The sequence below is a fragment of the Heptranchias perlo genome, chromosome X (assembly GCF_035084215.1).
Source record: "Heptranchias perlo isolate sHepPer1 chromosome X, sHepPer1.hap1, whole genome shotgun sequence".
NCBI classification, from domain to species: domain Eukaryota; kingdom Metazoa; phylum Chordata; class Chondrichthyes; order Hexanchiformes; family Hexanchidae; genus Heptranchias; species Heptranchias perlo.
In genome coordinates this window covers 6503624-6522407 of record NC_090370.1, presented here as the reverse complement: position 1 = coordinate 6522407, position 18784 = coordinate 6503624, and the positions used below count along the sequence as shown (strand labels likewise).

Genomic DNA, 18784 nt, shown 5'->3' with positions numbered 1-18784 from the left:
ATTGGATTAAAAATAGTTGAAGAGGTGGTACTTTAAAGGTAGGCAACGCACAAAGTAGTAAAGTCACCTTGGGATGGGATGCATTTATAGGTTGCTGAGGGAAGTAAGGGTAAAAATATTAAAATTCTTGCGTACGTGTGTGCTCCTGAAAACGTCTATGTAAATATTTCTTAACGTTGAAAATGTCCACACTTGCGTGTTACATTTCCATGTAGCACTAATAGGATTTCCAATGTTAATGTGCCTTGCCTGTAATGGCTCCATCACATAACGTGGTGCTGTGGATTCTGTCAGTCCCTTGCCACAGCTCCATCTGTGCCATTGTGTGGGGTTGTAGGTATATTCAGTCCCCCTCCCCAATCTGCCAGTCTGGAGTCCCACTGTTCACACTCTTGAGAATCTGGTCTATTGGCAGGCCCCAACTCTTCAGCCCTGATATCTTGGTGCTGGTCTCTGTTCCCATATGGCCTCTGGGCCTCTGCTCCTCTGACTTCCTGTCAGCAATGCAATAGGAGATCCACTAGTTGTCTAAATGTCTCAAAGTGCTTCACAGAAGACGGCTCACCACCACATTCTCAAGGGCAATTAGGGATGGGCAATAAATGCTGGCCTTGCCAGCGACGCCCACATCCCATGAACGAATTTTTTTTAAAAAATGAATTGCTCTTTTTTTTGGAGTTACTGTTATGTAGGTGAATACAGCAGCCATTCTGCACTCGCAATGCCCTACAAAAAGGAATGAGAAGAATGGCCTATGTTTTTGGGACTGTTGATTGAAGGAGAAATGTTAGCCAGGACATCCTTAAATAGTGCCATGGGATTTTTAACATTCACTTGAAGGGCACAAGGGACTTCAATTGAACATTTAATCCAAAGCGCAACCTCTCTGACGGTGCAGCATTCCCTTAATACTGCATTGGAGTGTCAGCTTGGGTTTATGAACTCAAGTCCTGGTGTGGGGCTTGAAACCACAATCTTCTGCCACCGAAGCTGACATGGGTGAGATAGGCAGAGCAATTTCATTTTTTAAAAATCCATTAGAATTTTTTTTACACCATGAGATCTAGTCAAGAATTGGTTAAAATTCACAATTGTATATTCACTGAAGTGCAAAGGAGCATTGCAACTGAAGCCGCCGAATATTGTGAAATGCTCTTTACACTGTGCCACCTCACACACTCGTAATTTAACTCCTGAGGACAGTTATTTTGACATCAAACTTAAAAATGTAACTATATTACAATATGTTCTCAGACTTTAATGATTTCAATAACTGTTTTATCTCCTTTATTTCTCAAACTGAATTTGTGACATTTGTCTTGAGAAGTTTGTCATTGCCAATTTTCACATATTCTATAAAAGAAATAGAGGATTAACAAAATTGGTGTTACAGTTAGGTGATTGTTGAAGAGGGCTGCTGCTGGAGTGGTAATTTTTAATTTCTTGTGATAGATTCCGTTGATCCCAGCAGTAACATGGAAACAGAAATTCAAAAACAGCAAATATCAGAAGTTGGCACCATGGATCAGGTGGAATCTAAATCTCTTGATTCTTCTAAGGAAGATGGAGTTGGAGACTCAGCTGCAGTGAAAGAATTTGAACATGAGAAGCCTGACAAGGGATTCCATTCTTCTCACACAGAGGTTCATCAGACTTCCGAAACTGGGCCAGGTGCTCCACATTCTGAAAGCGTTAAAAGTTCAGTGGAGTCTCTCTCTACAGAAAAAGAATTACTGGAACATTTTAGTTTGGGTACTACAGACCAACTGGAAGATTTTGTACAGGAGAAGGAAATGAAAATGGAGAGCTCAGTTTCTATGTTAGACCAGGCAGAGACTAGTGTTCCTGCAGAGATTGGTGTTAGTCTGACTAATTCAATCCCAGGGGAGACAAAAGCCAATCATCTTGTCACAGACCCTGACCTGATGGACTCTGCCAGTAATCCTGCTGCAGCACAGTTAGACGGTGCTTCCTCTGTTTTGATCAAGCACGAGACTGACAAAGTCCACACAGACAAAACTGAACTCTGTGATATTCCTGCTGATTCTACTTGTGGCTTTGTAGAGAGAGGTGAAGTTTCTGATATGGTCTCGGATGGGATGGAGACCAGGGATAATCCTATTGAGATGGAGATTAATGATATTGTGACCCCTATGGAGGTTGTACCTGCAGTAAATAAGCTAAAGACTGAGCAAGATGCTCAAATGGAGGTGCAGGATGTTGTGGTGAGCACAGACCCTGTCTGTAGCATGTTCATTAAATCTGAGATTGTGGAGGAAATGTCAAATCAAAGTCAAACTGACTCGAACAGCACCTGCTTAGAACCAGATTTTTCAGTTACTTTGGACCGTGATGCAGGTCTGGCCTCCATGGATGTTTGTATGACAGCAGCAGATGATATTTCTCCGAGGGTGGAAGAAGAGGCTGAAAAGTCAAATTCAGACCTGCGGCTAACAGAAACAGAAGATTCCCTGCCAGCTGACCCTGGTATGATGAAGGGTGAATCTGGCAAGCCTGCTATAATGAAGAGGCGATTCTCTCCAGGTCGGCCTCGAGTTAAACAGGTGAGGGAAGAAAAAAGGTTGTTTTTGTTTCTAAGTAGTGTTTAAAATGGGAGCAAGGTGGTCCATTTGGTGAAACAATTGTGAAATGAGTGATTAAAGTTATGTGCAGGAGGGCACGCACATGCACACTTCTTTATTCTCCCCTCCATAGCTCAGGGTCATTGAAGCTAATTGTTGATCAGCTAACTCAACACAGACTGGGCACCATGAACAAGTGGCTGCACAAACCATGAAGTTTACAGTATGAGAAGGAAACCATTCAGCAAAGTTGTCTCTTTGCTAGAGCAATCCAAAACTAATCCCACTGTCTTGCTATCTTCCTCTGTTTCAAATAATTATTCAATATTCTTTTAAAGGAACCACTTCCTCTGACAATTCAAAATTGCCCTCTCATCACTGATGCCCCCCCCCCCACCCCCCTGCCAAACCAGAGGAAGTGCTCTTTCCCTATGCATGCCATCAAAACTGTTCAAAAAACTTTGGTGGGAAATCTCTTAATTTGCATTGCCGCAGTGCAAATTGACCTAGTATCTCAAGTCTCTCCTCATACCTATCGTTTCCCATCCATGGCATTATCTTGGTGAATCTATGCTGTATGCTCTCTATAGCTTTAATGTCCTTTCTATAATGGGGTGCCCAGAACTGCACACAGTACTTAATAACTGTGGCCTGACCAATGTTTTGTATTATTCATCATTACTTTTGTATCCTATGCCCTTATTTATAAAACCCAAATTGCTGTTGCCCATTTTATGGCTATATCTACCTGCATTCAAGCTTTCAAGGAATCATGTATTTGAACCCCATGGCCTCTGTTCAAGTGTATGCTCCTATTCCTTATTTTTCCTCTCTGTATTACCTCATATATTAAATTGCATCTACCACCTGTCACCCATTCCGCTAACTTGTCTGTCACCCTGAAGTATTTTCCAGTCCTCCTCTCTAATAATCCTCCTGCTTTTCTGTTGTCAGCAACTTTTGTGTTTATGCATCCCCTACCTATCCCTGAACCAATGCCTTTCTCTATTTCTCCTCATGCCCTCTCCAAACATCTTGTTTGTGGAACCCACCTCCTGCTCTCTTGATCCCATTTCCACTAAACTGCTGGCCCGCCAACTTCCCTTTCTGGCTTCCCCCCCACCCCACCCCATGCTAGCTGACCTTGTAAATGGTTTCCTCTCCCTTTCAAAACAACTGTCATCAACCCCGCCTCAAAAAAATCCCACTCTCAACCCCTCTGTCCTGACAAACTACCGCTCCATCTCCAACCTCGCTTTCCTCTGCTTGAACATGTTGCCTACCAAATCCTTGTTCATCTTTATCACAACTCCATGTTTGAATCTCTCCAATCAGCTTTCCACCTCTGCCGCAACATTGAAATGGCCTGAATCAAAGTCACAAATGACATCCACCATGACTGTGGTGAATTATAGAAAGAAAGACTTGCATTTATATAGCACCTTTCAGGACCTCAGGCCATCCCAAAGCGCTTTAAAGCCAATTAAGTACTTCTGAAGTGTAGTCACTGTGTAATGTAGGAAGCACGGCAAAATTTGCACATTGCAAGGTCCCACAAACAGCAATGTGATAATGACCAGATAATCTGTTTCTTGTGGTGTTGGTTGAGGGATAAATATTGGCCAGAACTCCCCTGCTCTTCTTTGAAATAGTGCCAGGAGATCTTTTACGTCCACCTGAGAGGGTAGATGGGGCCTCGGTTTAACATCTCCTTCGAAAGACGGCACCTCTGATGGCGCAGCACTTTCATGGCACTACACTGGAGTGTCAGCCTAGAATTCGTGCTCATGTCCCTGGAGTGGGACTTGAATCCACGACCTACTGACTCAGAGGCAAGAAAGCTACTCAGAGCCACGGCTGACATCTATCATGCCTATTATCCCTTCTCATCCTTATTGACTTCTTTGCCATGGACACAGTTGACCACATTGTCCTTCTCCATCGCCTCTCCTCCATGGTTCAATAAAATGGGACTGTCCTCCCTTAGTTCCACTCGACATATCCGATAGTAAGCAGAGCCTTTCCACCAATGGTTTCTTTTCCCGCCTCCGTACCGTTACCTTTGGAGGCCCCTGCTCTTCCTCATCTGCATGCTGCCCCTTGGCAACATCATCCGCAGACATAGAATTAACTTTTACATGTATGCTGATGAAACTCTCCAGCACCATCTCTGTTGTCAGTGTTTGCCAGACATCCAGTGTTGGATGAGCCACTAGTCATTCATGTTGCTGCTTGTAGGATCTGTCTGTGTTCAAAATTCATAGTATCATAGTAGGTACAGCACACAGGGAGGCTGTTTGGCCCATCTTTGAAAGAGCTAGCCAATTAGTCCTATTCCCCTGCTCTTTCTCCATAGCCCTGTAAATTTTTTCCCTTCAAGTATTTATCCAATTCCCTTTTGAAAGTTACTATTGAATCTTCTTCCACCACCCTTTCAGGCAGTGCATTCCAGATCGTTATAACTTGCTGTGTAAAAAAAAAATGTATCCTCATGTCGCCTCTGGCTCTTTTGCCGATCACCTTAAATCTGTGTCCTCTGGTTACTGACCGTTCTGCCACTGGAAACAATTTCTTCTTATTTACTCCATCAAAACCATTCATGATTTTGAACACCTATCAAATCTCCCCTTAACCTTCTCTGTTCTAAGGAGAACAGCCCCAGTTTCTCTAGTCTCTCCACATAACTGAAGTCCCTCATCCCTGGTACCATTCTGGTAAATCTCTTCTGCACCCTCTCTAAGGCCTTGACATCCTTCCTAAAGTGTGGTGCCCAGAATTGAACGCAGTGCTCCAGCTGAGGCCTAACCAGTGTTTTATCATGATCTGCTTTTCTATAAGCCACTGCACTTCAAAGTCACTGTACGTGACGTGCTTTGATACGTACCTGGGAGACTTGATTATATGCTATATAAATGCAAGTCCGTCTTTCTTCAAATTATTTGGCCACTGCGTACACTTTCCCATAGTCATCAAAGCATGACAGGCAATACTGAGTGGATAACAAAGTTGCTGCCGCTGTCAGCCATGGATGTTCTGGATGCCAAGGCCAGAATGGCAGTGCAGGGGAGAGATCATGTGGCTTAAGGCTATTTTTAGGAAGAGGGATCTTGAAGGAACTGCCCTATAATTCCCTCTTTTTATCACTCCCCTCTGAGCTTGGATGACACTATCCAATGTTCACAGGATATCATACCCAAAGGTAGGTAATGTAACTTTAAAAAAAAAATCATAAAATGGTTTTCTTTTTCCAGTGAAGTTTAAAACATTTTGCAAATTATAAATGATTTTGCTTCAACAGGGCCGTTGTAACAGTTTTCCAGGTAAAAAGCGACCCCGTGGTGGTGGACATGTTGGGCGAGGGCGAGGACGATCACGTTTGAAGTCTGTATCTGGAATCTTGGAGTCTCTAGGGGTAAGAATCGAATGGTTTGGGCAACAGTGGAGATGACTTATTTTGGGAAACTATTGCAGCCTAATTAACTGTTTATGGGCTTTTTTGTAACTGTACCAAATCAGGAGGGCTTTTGTGCCACAAAAGTGCTTGATATGATGACATTTTCCCCTATGTGGTGTTTTTAAAAATCTTATTTGGGCCACTAAGAGAATGTGCTTAGTGAAAGTGAGGTGCTTCTCCATAGGCATACTGGGAAAATCTGAGGCCCAGTCAATCTTCTCTTCTCCCCTTCTGCATTTAATAAACAGCAGTTATGGTAGAGCAGTATGAGGGGATGTGAGAAGCCCACCCTTTAGAGATTGGGATATCATATGGTGCATGAAGTGAGAGGAATTGAAAATGGTAAACGGAGGATAATAACTTAGCCAAATGTGCTCACTGGATATCAGTAATCTCTTCATGTTAATATTTACAGATCATCAAAGCCAGTTTGTATTGCCGATTCTGAAAACCTGGGTTTTGGATTTTTTCCCAGATTTTATTTTTATTGTTATTTATTATTAAAAACCAAGACGAAATCAATGTAGATTTAAAAACTGGGTAAAGTTCTTTTGAACATCTTAAAACTTAAGAAAACAAGCAAAAAATTTTAAAAAGCAGGTACAGTCAAGCTAAATGACAACGTACAATCACTTACTCAGTTCACCGGCACCAGTTTTGTGAGACCCAGCATGAGACTCTCACTTAGACCCTAGATGGGGCATATGTTTATTGTGACTCCAGCCACTTACCTGCCACAGTGATGGTACAATAACAATTGTTGGAGATTGTGTGCAGGGGAACAGTTGTGATCTTCCCTTTAGTAAGCAATGCCTTGATGTGTCACCTGAGCCAGCCTTTGATTGATGACCCGTCTTCTGAGGATTAAGTGTAATAATTGTGTCAGTGCACTGCTCTGCTTTCTCCATATCAAACTAGGAATGAAAAACTAACATTTGCTGTAGCATAATGAATATTGTCCTCAGGGCAGTACCTAAAGATGATCCAGGTCCCTTTTTTAAAAAAAAAATCCAAATTGCACTTAATTTCTTTTCCTGCAAAAAAATCAAGTCCAGAATACACATGCATCACTTCTGTGACGTCAGCAGAGCACATACAGCATGCATGTGCACATATGACTGAAACTGATCTTTAACAAAAAAAGGGAAATTTTTTCCCCCTCAAATTCAAGAGAAACTTTTTTTTCTCAAACCAGTTCCTCACCTGAAAAAATCTAGGAATTTAACTGTGGAAATCAGTAAAAACTGATTTTCATGCCTATTAATACTGATTTTCTAGTGCTGAACTATCTGTTTCCTGTCTCAGTCTACAGGAGTGGATACGTCTCCAAGTAAAGATGATGATGACGATGATGACACAATGCACAACACAGTGGTTCTCTTCTCCACTGAAGACAAATTTATTCTCCTGCAGGTAGGATTTCTCATTTCTAGGATGATTATTGGATGGTTATAAGTTGGTCTAATGTGATCTGAAGATACAATAGATCCCTGATTATTGGCACTCCTATTATGCACACCTTTGATTATGCACAAGTATTTACTTGGGAGTTGGACTTAGTTTCGAATAAACCATCTAAAATGCAGTTGATTGTCTTAATTTTTCATCGATTCTGGGTACTTGATCCAACAGGATAAGTTGTTATCTGGATGTTCAGTACCTGGTACAATTTACTGTCCATGTAGCTGATAATTAAGTTTCAGCAAAGGAGATCAGGAGTTGAGGCTTCAGGTCCAGAGGTCAGCAGGAGTTGGATTGCCAGAATATATATCTTTTCTAAAAGGGGAAAGTGTGGGAATTTGATCATGTTACCTGAATTGACCAGTCCAAAGATCAAAAACTCATTGTGTTAGACTATGTATCAGGGGCTCTCAATTATTTGCATTTTCCATTGTCTGCCTCACAACGGGCACTCACACCTGGGTCACTGCATGCCCAGGAGTTCTAAATCATGAAGGGCCACATTATGGCGAATAATAAAGCTTTCGTTGTACTTGTGCTGGCTTCTTTTGGTAAATGATATTGTGGTGTTGATGGAACTAGCAGGATATAGTAATGGGTACTCCCAAGTGGGGTATTATGGCCTAGCATTGTTCGAGGTGCCTGTCCTAATTGCTGATTAGGATACCTGAGGAATCTGGTGGATGCCAACTTCAGCTTGCACACAGTTCTTGGGGACTGCGCTGAGAAAGGACAAGGGACGCTTTGGCTTTCCCATTATTTTTTTCCCAATGCAAGTTAAGCTTGTGATATTTTTAAAAAAAAACTTGTCTGAATAGTGCCCCTTCATGGTTTAGAACTCCTGGGCATGCAGTGACCCAGGTATGAGTGCCCGTTGTGAGGCAGATTCATGGCAGAAAGGAAAATGTCTACAAAAAGGGGTGATTACAGACTGTACTGACTTAATCACTCAGCACTCTGGAAAGAGAGGAGGCCTCATGGTACACTTCATTGTCAAAGACCCTCACAAGGATCTGGTTAAACAATTGGTGACATGTACACCTGGGATGTGGCATTCGACTTGAACATCTAGAACACCAAAGTGGCTGGCACATCACAAACTGTCCTGAGTACCATGATTGGATTGCGGAAAGGTGAGCAGTTGCTGTTCAAACTCCACACCTCTACTTGATGCAACTACTATTCGTTGGGGTATGGTGTGGGTGTTTATGGTATGGTCAGAGGATAAGGACAATGCACTCACATTTTATGATAAATTGTGCTGCTCACCAGGTCACCTACGGGTTCCTAATATCTGCTGTTTGCCTAGTGAAGGCTCCAACCCATCCTTGCCAATTGTCAAATGACCAACCAGTGACTACCCTCCTTTGGGAGAGGTAAGTGAGGTCTCTCTGGAGTCAGGTTGGTTCTTGGATTACACACTTGATGTAAGATCGGAACTGAGTCAACCAAATATTGCAGACTCTAAAATCTGAACCTGAGCTAGGCAGGTCCTCAGTACTCCAGGATGCTGTTGAATATTGACCATGTAGCTTGGTTTATTAAAGTGACCTGGAGCAGCTGTCTTATTGGGGATTGGAATTCTTTCCAGTCTTCCAGATAATCCTAGAAGCCAATGCTCTAACGGTAAAATGGTCCTAGCTGGACAAGCGTCTTGGTGCTCTGTGCATGATGAGTTTCCACGCATGTTAGACACCCGGCTTGCTTTTAAAAAAAAATATTTTGCTTGGGAGGATATACAGGGTATCTTCTTATGGATGTGAATTAATTTAAATGTAATGTGACTATGGAGGATTTTCATTGTGTTTGATCCCAAATTTGCATTCTGCATTGAGTCCCAACATGCTATATAGTGCTATGTTCTATTAATATGCATTAATTTAGCATATGCAGTAATGCTGTTACTGTTAGTAACTTTGATTTAGCTCAAATGTTTTGAGAACATTACACTTTTGTTGGTGTAAATATTTGCGTTAAGTAGCAGAGATGACGTCTCCATTTGAATAATGTATTTACAGAATTGTAAACTAGTCTACGAAATATTCAAGAATGACTTGTAATGCTGTGGTTTTGTTTTTATCTTTCAGGATATGTGTGTGGTGTGTGGGAGCTTTGGACGAGGGGTAGAGGGACAGCTGTTGGCCTGTTCACAGTGTGGACAGTGCTACCACCCCTATTGTGTCAATAGTAAGGTATGGAGGAGATTGTCTGTTAGGAGAGTAAAGGTAGATGAAAGTCAAATTGATAGAGATGCTATTATTAAACGCTTAGGATGGAAGAATGCAGAGTTTCTGGTTCTTTGCGTAGCAGATCCAATGCACAATAGACAGTGATCCACCACTGATGTTTAGATGCTTCCCCACAGGAAAGGACGGAGAATCAACAAGCAAATAATCACAGGTTGCAACTGCACACCTCTTGTTGACTTGTGACAGGCCAGTAGAGCAACATCGGCAAATGCCTATGAAAGAGCACCCACCTACCCAGTTGACCAGAGAATTTTACACAGTTAATGAAGCCCTAAAAAAAAAGGCAAAATTACAAACCTTCAATAGCAGCTATAGAATACATTGGGTATACTGGGAAACGAGCTATGTGTTTCTCAGGAGATTCTTGGATCTTAGTGTGCCAGGGCAAGTACAGTAGATCGCTGCATTAGGGGTTTACATTTTTCATTTTATTTACATAAAAAACCTGCTTGAATTTTTGCATCCATCAACGTGAGGGAATTAAACGCTATCAATTTTTGTTTGCATCCAGAGCCAGCTTCCGACACTTTCAAGTATAGTATAGGTTAAACACAAAGCAGAGTTCTGTATGCATGTTTGCAAACAATGAGGGAAGAATTCCTTTGTGCACTGTGTAGCACAACCATAAAAGTGTCTATGTAGAGCATATATAGAATTTTGCTGCATACAGAGGAAATATTCCCCAGTATGTCTTAACCACATTTGAAAGGAGCAGACCCTCCTGCATCGGTATAAATTTCAAGTCATCATTCTGGTCTCCTTGACTGAGATTGCCAATTTATAGCCAAATCTGAGCTTTTATTAGAATCTTGTCTAAAATTTTTAGGTTTCTTGTTGGTCTTTGTCTTGCAGATCACAAAAGTTATGTTGAGCAAAGGATGGCGTTGCTTGGAGTGCATTGTGTGTGAAGCATGTGGCAAAGCTTCCGATCCTGCTCGGTTACTGTTATGTGACGATTGTGATATAAGTTACCACACATATTGCCTGGATCCACCATTGCAGACTGTGCCAAAGGGTGGTTGGAAATGCAAGTGGTGAGTGCAAAATTGAATCGCTTTTGATCTGACACCTGGAATGGGAAATTGATGTGTATTTTATTTGAAAATACAATTTTTTTTCCTTTTACCAATTTTCTCTGTATTCATCTCCCTAAACCTTTGGTGCCTTATTATGGTAAGGTTTCAATGGTGCCAGTTATCTTTCAGTAACTCACCCAAGCGGCCATTGTTCACATGTGAGCCTTGACGGTGAGTCTCTGCAAGCTATTTGATTGTGTGGGGTACCAAAGTCAAACCAGTTCCTTTTCTCTAACTTGATGTTTGAATATGTACCCTTCCAATATGGTGAGCTGAGCAGCATTTGTGACCGGAAACCCTGGTTGTTTCCCTCCCGCTCCCCCTCGTTTTCCCCCACCCCCAACCCCAAAGTTCAGGGGTGTTGAGGCCAATTGTAGCACCCTTACCGCTGCGTTGGCTAACTCAGAATGTAATCTGGGATCTTCCTGGTCTGTATGACTCCATATCCTTGCTTGGCAAATGTTTTGAATCATTGGAGCAGCTACAAAATTTTAAGCATTGCCATTCTGCTTTCCTTTTCATGTTTCTTCCCCTATTCTGTCATATAAACTTACATTTTATTCTTTCTATCTAATATATCTCTTCTACACCGTATAATTTTTAAAACTTTATCTTTTTACTTTCTTGTTCTGGCTCCTACCAAACATTTTAGTGATGGGAGCAACTTTTAACATGGTTAAATTGGCTAAGTCTGGCTAAAAACAGGCTCCAAAGGCCAATCAAAAAACAGAACTGTAATGATGGACGTCCGCATTATTACAAGGGTTAAGAAACTGAAACAAAAAAATTATATTCATGTACCAGGTTGGTTTAAAAATATAGTTCTTGGAAAGTGTTTAAGAAAAATACTTTGGAAGTAGATTATTAAGGGTTATCTTGTTTCAAGTTAATTCTGTGGTGTCTGGAAATACCTAAGTTCCTGGCATGGATAGCAAAATGTCAGAGCAGTTTTGATCGAAGCCTGGTCAGAATCAGGATGTCATGGCTTCATAGGAATGTACACAGAAACACTGAGGGAGAGATAATGCCAAACTATTAATTGAAAGCATCTTACTGCCTGATGGAAAAATAACTCTGAAAAAGTATTTGGACCTTCTAGTTCATCAGTATTATGGTGAAGAATAAAGAGCTGAATTTTAAGGTTTTTATTTTTTTCTTGTACATGTGATATTTCCTGGATGTTGAGATAATATGAAGCCCAATTTCATACTTTGTCTTGCAGGTGTGTTTGCTGTACACAGTGTGGTGCCACAACACCTGGTTTTCACTGTGAGTGGCAGAATAACTACACTCACTGTGCACCTTGTGGCAGCCTTGTTACTTGTCCTAGCTGCAGTGAAGACTATGAAGAAGAGGACCTCCTCATACAGTGTCGCCATTGTGATCGGTAGGCCAGAGGGATGTCTGTACCAATAGTTTTACAAACCATGTTTTATGTCGTCCTGAAGTAAAGAGTAAAATCTTTATCCATCTTTTCTTTTCCATGAAAATCAAATAACATTTTTGTAATTTCCCTAGGATTGTGTCTGCATTATTAATATAGCTGCGCACTTTATTCAGGTAGTTGAAGTTTTCAGGAATGTATTTTTTTTTTTTTAAAAAGTGCACTGTTTTGAAGATCAGGAAGGAAATGAAAAGTTTGCAATAAAGGTTTCCATGCAGTGCAGTGACAGAAATGGTTGTCATCCTTTCAATCTACTCATGTGAAAGACCAGACTGGTCCACTAACCTAACTAAACATGGTAGCGTCAATTTCTTTCTATTATAGCTGTAAAAGATTGCTTATGGGCTTCTGATCAAAGCTATTCTCTATACTAGCAGTTTTCACTGAGCTCAAAGCACAGAATTTATTTGAGCTTCAGAGTAAATAAATATTTTTACAAACCCTCGTCTTAAATGGGAACAAGTAGTGGTAGATTTGAAGTGATTTATTCATACTTCTGTTGTCTGAGTGGTGTTTTCGTGAATAAAATTAAACCTGTTGATTGCAGGTGGGTCCACGCAATTTGCGAAAATCTTTTCACGGAAGATGAAGTGGAACAAGCGGCAGATGAGGGCTTTGATTGTACTGCATGTGAGCCCTTTGTTGTTCGTCCGATTGGTGAGTGACCGAGTTAGTTCACAGTCATCAATACTTTGAGTGGTGCAACAACAATCTTTTACTTAATTCAGAAATAAAAGTAGATTACAGTTCTAAAAATACTGAGATGCCATTTTATGTATTTTAATTTTATTTATACATGCAACTTTTACTCTTTTTCTTCAACCTAAAATAGTCGGGCTTCTTGTTTTGCAGGTGACAGAAACCTGCATCAGGGTGTGAGCTGTACACTGAATTAGTACATAAAGCATTTGTTGAATTCTTTGCGATGTGTATAGATGATTTTAATTCACAGTGGGAAGGATTAAAAGTATTCTCAAATGCTGTCTCTTACCTCAAAAGCCATTTCAGCCTAGCGGCAAAGTTCTTATCTCTTTAATGACCAAGTCTCCAAGCTATTCGAATGCCTAATGTGTCTGTTAATTCTGTAAAATATTTTCTACTTCAATAGTTTCTGGCATTTGGCATAAAGGTTCCTAAATTTATTTTTATTTATAGTTCGAAGTGAATCCCCTGTGATTGCACCTATCATCAAAGTGAAGGATCCAGGTGAGATATTTAGTACAAAACTGGCTTGAAGGGATTATATTCTCCCCCTTTGTTTCTGTAGTATGCTAAATTTATTTTAGATTTGATTTATTCGTATGTAGAGCCACGGTTTTATAATCAGGACGGCGTATGGCTGACAGAGTCGGGAATGTCACAGTTCCGAAGTCTTATACTTTCTCCGCCACATAAAAAAGGACCAAAGCCCAAACTAAAGAACAAACCTCTAACTCCATGCAGTGAGCCAGTGATGATCAGTGCAGATGGCTCCTCCATAGAAATAAAGAAAGAAGAAGGTGAAGGGGAGGAGGAAAAAGGTGAGGACCAGAGATCGTAAAACCACAATGAAAAGCATGCTGCTTTTCCATCTTATTTGAACCTAATTTTATTTTTCTAATTTTGTTTATAAAAATTGGACTCTAGTATGATTAGTTCATACCCAGGAAGTTTAAAAAAATACTGGAAGTTTAAATTGTAGCACACAGCACTGTGCAGTTCATTCTTTCCAAGTAACTGATTTTCCATGATTGTTCATGTGTAATTGATGGAGTATAAAGATGTAAGAGGAGTAAATGTGCTGTTGTATAAATTAGCTTATTACTGCTAGTAAAGTTTTATTGTACTATTAGTTGATCTCGCATGCCATTGCACACGGAGTCAAGACCAAGTGTAGTCTTTAGGTGAAACGGCATTAGAAAGCAATTTATCCTCTTGTTCTTCAAATAACGTTGAACAATATTTGAGCAGAGACTGCTAGAAGCTAATTGCGAAATATTGCACAGTATAGCTGAACAGTACTGATGGGTCCTGGGAATTTAGGTACATTGCGTACTCCCAGACTGCACAATCCAAACTCAGCTCATAGCATCATACCTCTTGGCAAGAATATCAACTCCAAGCCCAGGCTTTTGGGAGAGGCTGAGGCCTTCAAGTAAAAACATTAAAAGACACAAATGCATTAAAAGACACAAATGAAATTCAGTGGATCAATTTAATCAAGATACTGTGAGCAATGTAATTTAAAACAGTTATTTTGGTTGAACAGTTATTTTGAACATTAGAAATTTGAATTACTGAGGAAAAAATTGCAGTTGGGAAAACAAAATCCAAAAAATGTTTTGAAAGAATTGTGCAAACCCAGTGACCAAATTTCACAGTGGTGAGTTTACATACGTGTTTTCCATTGTAAATGTGAACGTAAGCATTTATAATGGAAAAGTTGACAAAATGTGACGACGTGAAGTGCACACAGATGTAAGATTTTCAATATGTTATAGATATCGATTAGAACTTCGCCTTGATGTGAAATCCTCGAATTGAATAGTTGTTTTTGGTGGAATTGGGGTTGGGGGGAAGAATTAAAAGCTGTTGTATATCACAGTGCTACCATTTGTTGTAAATTTTGACAGTTTTTCAATTGGACTGAATATAATCTTCTGCAATTGGGTTATAATTCTTTTAAAGTTGCCATGGAACCAGGGGAATGTGACGTAAAACCTGATGCGCCTGTCAGCCAGGAGCGAGAGGTGTGCCCAGCAAACGATCCTGTAAAAACAAGTGAGGAAACTGAGGAAGGGAAAAAGAGGAAGAGGAAGCCATACAGACCTGGTAGGCAATTTAGCAGGTTACAGAAAGTTTTTTTTTAAAGCAACACAATTTTTATACTGGTCGGTTTAAAAGCAGATTCAAATGCATTTTTGTCAAATTGATGGCATTTAGTTTGTACTTATTTATTGAAGCTTCCAATCAGTATCCCTGGAAGGCCCAACCTATCTTCAGTAGGCCTTGTTTCCTTTAAATGAAAAAAAAATGCAGACGAACCACGTAATCTGGCATTAATTTTGTTATTTTTCTTTCTGGTAAGTTTAGATTCAAAACAAGCATCACAAGCATGTAGCACACTGCATTGGTGTAACACTTTAGCAATAGAATTCTAAGATGTATGCTTGTACCCAAGATTCTCGTCTGTTTTCTAACTTTTGGCTGGATGGCACTTCAACACTGTCTGACCTTGTACATCTTTCAGCAGCTGATTGCAGAGCAGCATATATGCAGGTCCTGAAGTAGGTTGAACCCAGGAGTTTCTATCTATATGGGTTGGTACTACACTAACGATGCCTTTACCTCACTCATCCAGGCCATTGAGGAAGCTATGAAGCATATACTTATGTGGCAATGATATGGTAATGTACAAGAAACTGCACAGTTTGTTCAAATGAAAAATAGTTCCTTTTTAAAAAGTCATCAGAGGTGTATTGCCTCATGGTATCAGCTGTGATTGTTGGTAGGTTCCAGTCCCTGATTTAGCCATTGGTTTGGGAATCAGACTGCTGCATTTGGCATGGTTGCTAATTGGAGGGGTAGGTGATATCTGAGCAAAAGAAAACTGATGCCACAAGTGCACCTTGAATGAAGTACGGTCTTTGGCAGCTATCTGTCAAAGTCTGTAGCCTGTACCAGCCTCCCATCTTCACCGACAGACGAGATGAATAGAGACGAATTATGAAAGGGAAAGTAGCGGTATAAACAATAAAGAACATACACACTTTTGACGTGTTTCAGGAATTGGTGGATTTATGGTCCGACAGAGGCAATCGCGGACAAAGAATTTGAATAAAGCCTCTGTAGCACAGCCTGGAATATCCACTGACTGTCCAAATACCGAGAGCAACAAAGAAGAAGGTGAGTTTACATTTCCACAATTGCTATGTAGGCATAAAGTTCTAGCATGTTTGTAACAAAATTCCAAACAACTAAGAATGTAGAGTATTCTCCAAATGAACAATCTCTGAGGCCAAAACTTAGGGAGTTCTCTTTCTAAAATATAAGTTCCTTTTAAATCACTTTGATTTCAAAAATTAATTTTGCATGTTCTGTCATTGTACAGATTTTGGCCTACAGTGTCAGATGTACACTGATTTATTTTACCTCTAAGGGTGGATACTCTCAACTGTGATATACCACCACTCGTCTTTCCTGACCTATCTGACTCCACATTTCTGCCTCTTTGCTCCAATTGGCTCTCTCCCCTATTCCTGCTTTTTCCTCCCTCACAGCCCCCTTTTGGCCCTTCACCCTACTTCCCATGATATTCTTACTGCTCTAAGCACCCCCTCCTCCATCCCACTTCTTCTCCTCTCCACCTAATCTTCAAATTCAAAGATGACCTGAAGGGGGAAAATATTTTAAGATATTACCATTCAAAATTTTTAAATGAAAACCCTTTAATCGGCAAATAGTTGTGTGCTCCTATTCCCCATAAATTATCATAATTGTTTAATTTTTAATAAACCTTATTTTTTCAATTTTTTTTTCTCCTGAAATATATCTGCTCCTTCAAAACCATTCCCCATTCTTCGCAGAATAGTTGGCACCACATAAATCCTTTTAATCTGAGCAAACGTGCCACTTACCCTCACAACCCCCACAGCAACTTGTATTTATATAGCACTATTAACATACAATATGTCCTACAGTGCTTGACGGAGAAGTAATAAAAATGGATACTGAGCCATGGTAGAGAGGTTAGAAGACCACCAAGGAGAGGATTTTAATAATTGAGTCTGGAGGTGACAAGCGTGGATATGGTTTCAGCAGCAGAGAAGCTGAGGTTACTTTGAAGAGAACAAAAATGTAAATAGTACTGTACTGAAACTAGAAATTAAACCAAATACTTGCTGAAAGGTAACACAACCCATGTGTAAATCTTCTCTCCCTTTTAATTACATTACCTGCTATTCACTCATTATTGTGTTTGTGGAGAAATTCATGCTCCCCGCCTACTTTGTAGGTGGGCAAAGATGGAAATAAGTGGTTTTAGTGATGGAGAGCACGTTGAGTTTGAAGCTCAGCTCCGGGTTGTATTCAGTGCCGAGGTTGTGCAAGGTTTCTATAACTGGAAATGTTCTCCTATCTCAGGACCCTGTCCAGGCGGCTTCTGAAGAACTGTAGGGAAGCCGTGCTTTGATGATCTGTCTGATCAATTCTATAGCGTGATGACTATCCATGAAAAATACTTTCTGACTCTGTTTAAGGATTTTATATCCATGCTCCCTGGTACTGCGTTGTGAGTACCGCATTGAAGCGGCAACTCAGATTATGTGCCCAAGCCCTGAACTGGGGCATGAATTGATATCTTGACTGAGATGAAAGTGCTGCAATTGAGCATGCTGGCACTGCAATTAATCAGGTCATGAATACACCTCCAAAATTCTGATTGAACCATGAAGAGGGAGTCTCAACATTGCAACAGTTTTAAAAGAGATATACCAAAGAGTTAAAATTAGTATTAGCAATTTGTGAATTCTTCTGTTTAAACTTAGAGTACCAATTTTATTACAACTGCCTTCAGATGTTATCAAACCCAAAACTATAAGGGAGCTGAACTATTATCACTAAGGACTGTCATTAACCTAGAATTCTTTTGTGACCATGATAACTTTAACACTTGATGTGGCTCCTTTGTACTGTTTAGGAGCAGACAGGTGACCAGCTCCCAAACCTCATCCATAGTATATGTTTAAAAATGATTCCATATTAGTTGAAGAATCGTAACTTTAAAAAAAAATTCTTGCAGGTACTCAGATAGAGCTTCCAACCGAGGGTGCCAGTGATATGGCTGTGATAGGAACGGATGTAGGTGAGAAAGCGAAGAAACGGCAGCGTCGAAAGAAAAGCAAGTTGGAGGATTCCTTTCCAGCATATCTGCAGGTACTGGCATCCTACTGTGCACGCTGGTGATAGTGCAACTCTGATAACACTTATCAGAGGAAAATGCCTTGATGAAGATTGACTTGCCCGAATGCCAAGTCTGAAGCTAAATGATTTGTTCCTGCAGAAATTGTTAACATATTTGGTCCCTCAATCCTTTAAGGGTCATATTAGCATTTCTGCATCAAAATGAAACCAGATTAATTGCTCTTTCTTAATCTTTGATCAGAAAGTACTGTTGAATGTTCTTTGTTTCCTAGATCATAATTGAACGTTTGCAGGTATTTGGATGAAAATATACAGAATGTAAACACAAGGGCTGAAAGGGTTAATTGCACACCGTTTACAATGTTGGTTGGTTCTATTGTTACTGAACTTTCAAAACAATCCACAAGCTGTTGATTTCGTTTTTCAAAGCTTCAGAGTAGTTGGTATGTTTTAAACATATTCTAATTCAGGCAGCCTAGCCATGATCTTGGCCAGACCATCAAGTGGAGATGTACAGGTACAAGGCAGACTCTCCATCAATTTTTCATTTCTGTGACGATGTACTTTGCCTTTACCCAACACTTCCTCATAATGCTATAGTTGCAACCAAGAACTTG

The 18784-nt window shown here is 40.3% G+C and overlaps 1 protein-coding gene across 11 annotated transcripts in view; it reads left to right on the top strand.

Moving 5' to 3' along the window:
- Nucleotides 1-18784, top strand: part of kmt2d (lysine (K)-specific methyltransferase 2D) — a 207723-nt gene that overhangs the window by 70690 nt on the left and 118249 nt on the right. For 8 of the 11 annotated variants that reach the window (XM_067976637.1, XM_067976639.1, XM_067976646.1 and 5 more), the window contains 12 exons: nt 1453-2564; nt 5881-5994; nt 7342-7449; nt 9585-9689; nt 10599-10780; nt 12045-12209; nt 12814-12923; nt 13422-13472; nt 13553-13786; nt 14934-15077; nt 16032-16151; nt 18046-18179. In XM_067976637.1, the coding sequence (XP_067832738.1) occupies nt 1453-2564; nt 5881-5994; nt 7342-7449; nt 9585-9689; nt 10599-10780; nt 12045-12209; nt 12814-12923; nt 13422-13472; nt 13553-13786; nt 14934-15077; nt 16032-16151; nt 18046-18179 (2579 nt within the window). The remainder of the gene's footprint in view (nt 1-1452; nt 2565-5880; nt 5995-7341; nt 7450-9584; nt 9690-10598; nt 10781-12044; nt 12210-12813; nt 12924-13421; nt 13473-13552; nt 13787-14933; nt 15078-16031; nt 16152-18045; nt 18180-18784) is intronic. The other 3 variants (XM_067976644.1, XM_067976647.1, XM_067976643.1) reach the window with 1 other exon arrangement.